General features: G+C 43.2%; 1 protein-coding gene across 1 annotated transcript in view; it reads left to right on the forward strand.

Moving 5' to 3' along the window:
* LOC118772830 (integrin beta-1-like) overlaps positions 1-7450 on the forward strand; it is a 28727-nt gene extending 21277 nt beyond the window's left edge. Inside the window, exons 11-16 of the mRNA XM_036521456.1 lie at positions 50-252; positions 542-780; positions 1059-1281; positions 2655-2887; positions 3343-3509; positions 5891-7450. Coding sequence (XP_036377349.1) covers positions 50-252; positions 542-780; positions 1059-1281; positions 2655-2887; positions 3343-3509; positions 5891-5956 — 1131 coding nt within the window. The 3' untranslated portion in view covers positions 5957-7450. The remainder of the gene's footprint in view (positions 1-49; positions 253-541; positions 781-1058; positions 1282-2654; positions 2888-3342; positions 3510-5890) is intronic.
* Positions 7451-9205: the final 1755 nt, after the last annotated feature.

Raw genomic sequence — 9205 nt, forward strand, 5'->3', positions numbered from 1 at the left:
TGTGTGTGTGTGTGTGTGTGTTAATGAAACACTGAACTGTTCTTTGCAGGTCTCGTTCAACATCAGCATTAAGGCGCACAAGTGTCCAAAGCAGGGACAGTCAGAGACAATCAAGATAAAACCGCTGGGCTTCACAGAGGAGGTGGAGCTTGTCCTCAACTTCATCTGCGAGTGCTCGTGTCAGAAGGACGGAGAGAAAAACAGCCCTATCTGTCACAACGGCAACGGGACATTCGAATGCGGAGCCTGCAGGTACTTTTCCCTGTGTCACCCCACCCACAAACTTGTATTATTGAATTAAAGTCACACCTCCTATGTCACCTCACTATGTCACATAAAGAATGTTGCTGTCTATGTTTAGAGCCAGTCAGTCAGGTTACATTACATTACATGCATCTAGCAGACGCTCTTATCCAGAACAACTTCCAGCACAATAGAACATAATGGAACATATCCGTTCAATTTAACAAGCAACGGTGTCAGATCAGGCTAACAGCGATTCCAGACCAGCGAGCGCGAGCACAGTTTCTCTTGCTGCCAGGTGCTACGAAGGGCGCATTGGAAGGCAGTGCGAGTGCAGCACGGAGGAGGTCAACAGCGACGACCTGGACGCCAACTGTCGCCGGGACAACGGCACGGACATATGCAGCAACAACGGGGACTGCATCTGCGGGACGTGCGAGTGCAAGAAGAGGGAGAACCCGGAGGAGCGCTACAGCGGCAAGTTCTGCGAGTGCGACAACTTCAACTGCGACCGCTCCAACAACAAGCTCTGCGGAGGTAAGTCCGGCTCGCCGTCACGAGGCTGCCTCTGGGCAAAGCTAGCAGCATCCTGTGTGAACAGCGCTGTAATTCCCTGCCAGGCTGTCATCACAGTTCAGGGTGTCAGCGTAGCGGTGAATAATAATTGTCTAAAAGCGCATACATCATTTTCCATTTTAGAATGGCTGTAATCGTTAAAGACAGAAATGCGTTTGAAACACACCTGCAGTGAGTTATTTTGGACTATGTGGCCGTGACTGACCATGCCCTCTGTTTCTGGGCGTGTCGCCCTACAGGGCACGGCCGGTGTGAGTGCAGGGTGTGCATTTGCGACGCCAACTACACCGGCAGCGCCTGCGACTGCTCGCTGGACACCACCACCTGCCTGGCCTCCAACAAGCAGATCTGCAACGGGCGGGGCACCTGCGAGTGCGGAACCTGCAAGTGCACCGACCTCAAGTTCCAGGGCCCCACCTGCGAGATCTGCCCCACCTGCCCCGGCGTCTGCGCAGAGCACCTGTGAGTCCAAGCGTCTGCTCACCTGCCTGTTATTGACGCAGGATCCACTGCACTACAAACACAGACACAGGCTTTACCCCAGTGGGGCTAAACCGGGTCTCCAGTGTCTCTCCTCCCAGACACACTGCCCATTCATGATGGGGTGATGTATCACAGAGGGTATTACTGGCCTCCGTGAGTATTCTAGAGCAAAACTCTGTGAGGTCCCCCAGAGGGAGGAAACCCTACACTAAATGCCCACCGAGTTTGCCTCCAGAAGTTGGTGGCACACTCTCTGGACAGGGAAAACAGGTCAGTTCTCTCTGAGTTGACCGTTCACAGCAGCGTCAGTGAAAGATGAAGTCCAAATTTGGGGCCTTTGGAGACTTTTTTTTTTTTTTTTTTTTACACTTTTTGCTATTTAGAGCATTGTACTGCATGTAGTTACACACACACACACACACACACACACACACTTACAGAATCACCACATCATACCCATGATCCACAAAGATCCACAAATTGTGAAATGTAGTGGAATGTCAGCTGCATTCTTGTAACCCCCCAAAATGCCCCGAAAGTAAAAATGAGACACAACCAAGACTATTTAAATGTTCAGCTTCAAAGGCCAGATTATGAGATGCTATTTTTGGTAAGGAAACAGAAACGTGTCCACATTTTTTGGTTTTAGCACGACTCCGACAAGAACGCCCTTTTGCTTTTGGAATGCTTAAAAGCATTTCTGCCAAGTGAGCAAGGCTTGGAAAATAAACTGCTATTGCCTTTATTCCACATGAGCAAATCCTGTGGAATACCAAGAGGTAGCTCTGTGGAATAAGTGGCATGTCCAATGTCATCAGCCAAAGAGCTGACAGGTTTCCTGACATGAGGTCCAATGACATCATAATAATTCAGAAGTCCTTTTTTTTTTTTTTTGTATTTTCTCATTAGGCCCCAGTGTCCCATTCTACAGAAGTGGTTACAGCTACACTTGCAGGAATTCACAAAATGGAAAAATTTCATATGTTAGCCGAGCCTTACAGTCAACCTGGGTGGTGCTACCACATTCAAAATGTATGCTCTTCGTTTGGATGCCACTAATTCTGACAATGCTGGGGGGGGCTGTCTGTGGTATAAGGGGGCTGCAATATAATGAACGTCAGTGTAGCGTAGTGATAAGGAGCAGGGCTCATAACCAAAAGGGTGCTGAATCGCTGTTCTGCCCTTCGGCAAGGCACTTAACCCACAATTGCCTCTGTAAATATGCAGCTGTATAAATGGATAACATGTAACAGACATTGTAACCTGTGTAAGTCGCTCTTGGTAACAGTGTCTGCTAAATACCAGTTGTGTAATGTAATGGAATAACACGTTACCCCCGCTGTCCCTCACAGGGAGTGCGTGCAATGTCGGGCTTTTAACATGGGCGAGAAGAAGGACACCTGCGAGAGGGACTGCATGTACTTCAACCTCATCAAAGTGAAGGACCGGGACAAGCTGCCCCAGCCTGTCCAGGCCTTCCCACTCATGCACTGCAAGGAGCGCGCCGCCAACGACTGCTGGTTCTACTACACCTACGCCGTCAACAACAACACCGAGAAGGAGGTCCACGTGGTGGAGGACCTGGGTAGGTGGTGTGAAAAGTGGAATAAATGTGTGTGATGTTGTCTCAAGGATCAGTCGTCACTGCGCCCTTAAGTATTGGTTTTAGTTTAAGTGGAATATCTAGTGTTCGCTGTAAAGGCAGTGTAGAATAGTGGAAAGGAGCAGGACTCGTAACCAAAAGGTTGCTGGCTCAATGCCTGCTGGGACACTGCTGCTGTACCCTTGGGCAAGGTACTTAAGCCAGAATTGCCTAAATATCCAGCTGTATAAATGGATAACATGTAAAAATTGTAAGCTACATAAGTCACTCTGGATAACAGCATCTGCTATATGACAATAATGTAATGTAATATACTACATCAAAAGGGTAGTTTATTTTGAAGGCAGCAGAAATGCTAGGTTACGAATTTCAGAATCACGTGTACGACATTGACTTCACGGCCCGTAATGTCTTGCCTTGCGTGTCCCTCTTGACAGAGTGCACTACGGGTCCTGACATCATCCCCATTGTGGCGGGCGTGGTGGCAGGCATCGTGCTGATTGGCTTGGCACTGCTGCTCATCTGGAAGCTGCTCATGATCATCCACGACAGGAGGGAGTTCGCCAAGTTTGAGAAGGAGAAGATGAACGCAAGATGGGACACGGTAAGTCTGCGGTGGCTTTCATTTCAGGCGTGAAATTAGACAAGAGTTTTGGGCGTCGTCGTTCAAGCGTTTCCCTTACGGTTATACATGGATTTACCTCCTTTTATAGGATTACAGTGGAATATATTTTCTGCCTTTGTCGTCTTCCCATTTGTAACATTGCATTTTTGTGAGAGGAGAAGAGCATACTGCCTGTGATTTTCCATGGAAAATGGGCTTCCCTCCCAGCGACTCTTAGGTGTAACATTGCTGTTTAGCAGCCTCAGAAGGGTCTCTCAGTCCTTGATGTCTTTAACAGGCCTGTCTAATCTTCCACTGGCCGTTGTACATTAGCTCCCTCCATTTCTACAGCAGCGATCTTGCAGGAGCTCAAGCTCTACAAATACAACTTCAGACACATGTAATGCCTCCGCATCGCCAGCCTCCGATCGCTGCCAACAAAAGCAGCAACCAAGAAATCCAGGAGCTTATTTGGATTCAGAGAACCCATAGCGGTGCCACTTCCTTCCTGTTTTGGGAGTGGCCTCTGTTGTCCTTTGTGTTTTGATGAAGCGGTGCCCCCTACTGTTCGATCACCAGTGTTCCATGCCTGGTATGAAACCCAGAGCTCACGAAGAAGGTCATTAGAGGGTACAGTGATTCAGGCTGTCCTGATTATTCAAAACTATCCCACACACTATGGCTACCTGACATGGCAGAATGCAGCAGACAAAAGGCACTTAAACACAGCTCAAAAGCAGACTGGAGTCTTATAAGGATAACTGCTGTGATCTTCAAAAGCTTTGTCCTTTTTGGGAGTTTCCACTAGCTTGATTGCAAAAACACAAACTCCAAGCGCGAACGGAGCCTTGTAAGTCAGACATCAGTAGTTTGATTCTGGGCTGTGTCATTTTCCAAGTGTGACAAAGAGTCGACAACAGCACAGCACAGTTGGCTTTGTCCAGCTGGTGTTCAGCCAAGGTTCCTTTCCTTTCAGTTACTGGTTGTCCTTCATAAGAGATGTGGCACTCCTCCATTCAGCACTAGCTCTTCTGTAGTATATGTATCTTGCAGTATGAAAAATAACCTAATGTAATATCAGAAGGGTGCAGTGGCCCTGATCAGTACTTCCTGGGCAAGTGAGGAAGATGGCAGACTATGTGAAATGTGTGGGTGGGTGTGCGTAGCATGCTGTGAGAATATATTTCCTCTTAGTAGCCTATGGTAGGTGTGTTGCTTTGCCAGATCAAAGCAGTTCAGACATCTGATGTCAAAACCAAGTAGGCTATTGAATTCAATTCTGATCACTCTTCATTGTTTCATTTCTTCATCCTCATGCTGTCCATGACCTGTGACCTGTCATCTTTTCACACATATCTGTCCCTTTCTCTATCCATAGCAAGAGAACCCCATATACAAGAGTCCTATTAATAAGTTCCAGAACCCAAACTATGGACGTAAAGCCGTGGTGCTATAAGTCTGAGTTTGTATTGTTCTCCTTCTGCATGGGCTTTTTCTTGTGCTTGTTGTGTTGGTTTGGCTACATTTTCATCATCATCCCCATCGCTATTTCAAAGTATTTCCTGTTTTCTAACAAAAAGAAGCTTGTGGGGAAGTCTCAGGAGTGATCCCAGAACAGGAATGAGTTTCACTCAAAAAGTTAACTTAGTTGTAAGAGTAAAGTTTGCATGTCTTTAAAATTCGATGTGGGACATGTTCTGTACACAAGATGGAGTCACAGTAATGCTGTGCTACTTACCTTTACTGTAGTATGAGCCTCCCTGCATTTGGGCAGCTCAAACCTAACAGTCCCAGGTACAGGCTGGCCCGGCTCACTCAATTTAGACTGGCATTCCCACTCACAACCCACAGTGTTTGATTATAGTTATCCAATCGATTTTCAGACCACCTCAAAGTCGCATGTTGTAACATATGAAATTCCTAACATGCTGACACTTGTGACAGACATCTCGATTACACTACATGCTAACATAAAATGGACTTAAATGGCTACTGCTACTGCTCTCTGCTTAAGGTGTGGCAAATAGGTTTGCTGCTGAATAAGCTGTAAGTATGAAACTACCTCGTATGATTCTGGTGTTTTTTTAAAGCTCAGTTTGTGAGGTATGAATTTATCATGGGCCATCACTCTTTGTTTTTTTTTCCAGCTGAGCCCAAAGTTAGCCTTTGATAAATCTATTGCTGTCTCAGATTTGTGTCTTGAATAATTTCTGCTGTATTTTGCGTGTTTTATGAAATGGTCATAAGAACGGCTTTGCATGCGTTTTTTGAAGGAAGACCTCTGCGGGTTTTATCATTAACTTTATGGCATGTCTTTTGTGTGCAAGCGATAAATGGCCATGTCCATTCATTCTTATTTTTTTTTCCTCCTCATATCCCAGGGTGAAAATCCTATCTACAAGAGCGCCGTGACGACTGTGGTCAATCCCAAATATGAGGGCAAATAATGGGGTCTCTCTTCTCTCATTACAACACTGTATGCAAAATAGTCTGGGGGTGCAGGGGTGTCTTTTGTTGTTGTTTTTTTTTGTGTTTGTGGTTTTTTTTTGTTTTGTTTTGTTTTCCATTTGTTTTTGTAGTCACAGTATTATAGCGTTACGTTAGGCCACTTCTTCTGTATGTTTTACTAACAGTAATTTTTTCTATGCATCATTTGAAAACTGTACAGTATGTATAAACTTGGATTTATGTTTTGTTGTTGATTCTTTAAATGTTTTAAAGGAAAGTTTTTGCCACGGGACTGGCAAGGTTAACAAAGGTCATATTGTGCCTTTCACAGAATCAGATCTGTATGGACAGAGAGATCAGTTCTCTATGTGGACGTTTAGCCATTGTGAGAGTGTCAGTCAGGACCTGAGTTTAGAACAAGATCCTTAGCTTGTGCATTGTGAGAGGGCTGTCTCTTGGAACCACCATTGGTGGTGCTATTGTGTATTATGTAACTAGTCTGTAGATTCTGTTATTGATTCAGTTACTCAACAGTGGGGAAGAAGAGGAGGGATCTGAACTTTTTGGGTTTTGTTTGTTTAATTGAAATGTTCGATTGATGAAAAAATATTTGTCAACCAAATAATTTTCATTAAAATACAATATGGGCAGCCATATTTTGGAAGTAGGTAGAAGTTGTTTTATTTGGAGAAAAAAAAAACTCAGGTCCTTTTCTGTGCTCAGTTGAAAGCTATGCCAAATATAGCTGCCTTATTTGCAAGACAAAAGCCTTATTTTAAGAGTTTTATGTCAACCACCACAAGTGAATTTTTTTTCGAAGGGGTACAGAATGTTTAATCGGTTCGAGCTTGCTTTTTTTATCTCTGTTATTTCTTTATTACGTACGTTCTTCTCAAAGTAAGAGGCTTGGTTGTTCTCTTCCTTGTGAAAGCTCAAGACAAATCCATTGTTTCAGTTTGAAGATCAGTGTTAAGGGAATGGCCTCTAGGACTCTCAAAGCCTAAAACACCTCATGTAATCAAAACATCATGTTCTTGTTTTAAAAGTGCCTTTTTATTTCTGCATTATGTTCACTTTTGCAATACTGTTCCTGAATTTATTTATTAAAGTACCAAAAATGACCATTACTCTGTTTTATGTTTGAGGTTCCTTTCCTCAGATTCTGTTTTATCAAGTAACCTAGTGTTCAAAATATTTCAAAATATGCTCATGTTTAAAGTTCGGGGTCAGGTCAGAGGGGAAAAAAATCCACGAGATTATTGTTTGTACATTCCATGTACATTTTAATATATGTAATTGCATTACTTCTCAACTAGGTGCTATATGAACAAAATCACATTTAAACATGTTTTGATTATATGGGGAGTAATATCTATATTACTGTTTTCTTCCCCTAATTTGCTGTATATGTATTTTTAAAAAGCAATTTTTACATGTAGCCACAGGGCAAATGGATCACAGAGGGCATATAAAAGCCTTGAACCAAAGATGGGTTTTTTTTTTTTACCAAACCATATATTAATATAATGTATAGTCAGAGACAGCAGTGATATTATCTGAAGCATATACTGCATATCTAAAAAGATAAACAAAAGAAAATTTTCTAAGCGATAGCCTTCATACAAACTAGCGTGGCTGTTGGCGGTGGGGAGACGTTCCTAGTAACTAGCAAGCTAGCTAAATGACAGTTTTCAGGAGTCGGCTAATGATAATGGTCACAGTGAAAGTACAACTTATTAAAATTACACTAACTGTAAAACCGTCAGAGTATGACGATACATTTTATTCATCTAACGTGTAGTCTAAGATATGTAGAGACAACATCACACTGGAGAACTTGAGCTGATCGAATCCAAATTTCAGACTGAAATATAGCTAACTGTTACAGCTAACGTTACCGTTAAACCAAACCACTGTGATCCACATGCTACAAAAGTAATAAAGGAGAATTTTTATTAGCTACTAGACTAATAACATACGCGTGTAGTTGTCTGCAAATCCGCCAGCTTCGATTTTTTTTCTAGCTAGCACGCAAGTTTACGTGACAACGTCTTAGCTAACATTAGCACAATTGCCCCTCAAGCAAGCCGTGTGACGGTTTTATGGGTGAGGATAGCTAATATAAACTTACAATGCCAAATTCTGATTAATTAGCATTGCCTGCCACGTACGAATTACAAAATCTTTACAAAAATCGTACTCCAACTACATTTAACTATTTAATATGTAACCTTAATGCTACCTTTTTCAACGATAAACGTCACTCTGTACTGTTGATTTTGGCTTGCTCCTGCGCTGCGTGGTGAAATTGAAGAGTTATATTTTGATGCCAGACAGTTTCTCTACGTTCATGGACAGTGCTATATTAAGGTCAAAGGTCACCTCACAGTAAAGTAATGTATTTATGAAAAAATGTGATTGGACAAGATCGCTTGCTCCAGAATATCTTGGTCGTGCGTATTTTAATATTTGTATTAATATGCAGTGTCTCCTTTATTGGCCAATCTGTGTATTTTGTGCTCAGCCCAGGTCATTGCTGCCTAAAGCTATAATTCTGTTTGACTTTGTTTTAAACTGAGCTTATAAAATAAATAAATAAAAATTAAATTAAAAATGCATGTTTGTTTGAACTCATTCATTTTTTCAAAAGGACACGCCCTTGGTTGTGTCATCTGTGCACTAAAGAGTTTGGTGCCTTTTTGGCCAAAACACCTTTCAACCAGCACTACTGAGGACTTGCGACAGAACTCCTGCAAGATTGCTTCAGTTTTCCACCATGTCCTCAGCCTGGGCAAAGACAACATTCAGAGCGCATTTACTGTCACCGGAGTTATTTGCCTGTTTACAAGGTAGCTGGTTTCCTCCCTCTCTCTCCATCTAGTTCTTTACCCATGCCTGAAAGTCAGAGGCCCAGTTTGTGTGTTCATGTCTGTATGTGTTATGCAGCAGTTTGGATGCCTGTGGAATGTCCATCCTCGTAACTACACCATCTGCTCCTCGTCAGTATGTTTGTGCTCACGAGCGTCTCCTTTGTGTCCATGCTGCTGTTGGTGGCACTTTGGCCCTTTGAACCGAAAAAATTCCCCGTAAGGCTCCGCCGTGGTCAAACGGGCATGTATTTTGGTAGACTGTTAAACTTGGAACGCCCTTCGTTTTGCCTGACCACTACACTGAAAACAGATTCTAATTATAGTCTCCACTGGTACAATTATGTGCTTGAGGGCTGTATTTGAACATCACCCAAAAAA

The sequence above is a fragment of the Megalops cyprinoides genome, chromosome 2 (assembly GCF_013368585.1).
Source record: "Megalops cyprinoides isolate fMegCyp1 chromosome 2, fMegCyp1.pri, whole genome shotgun sequence".
NCBI classification, from domain to species: Eukaryota; Metazoa; Chordata; class Actinopteri; order Elopiformes; family Megalopidae; genus Megalops; species Megalops cyprinoides.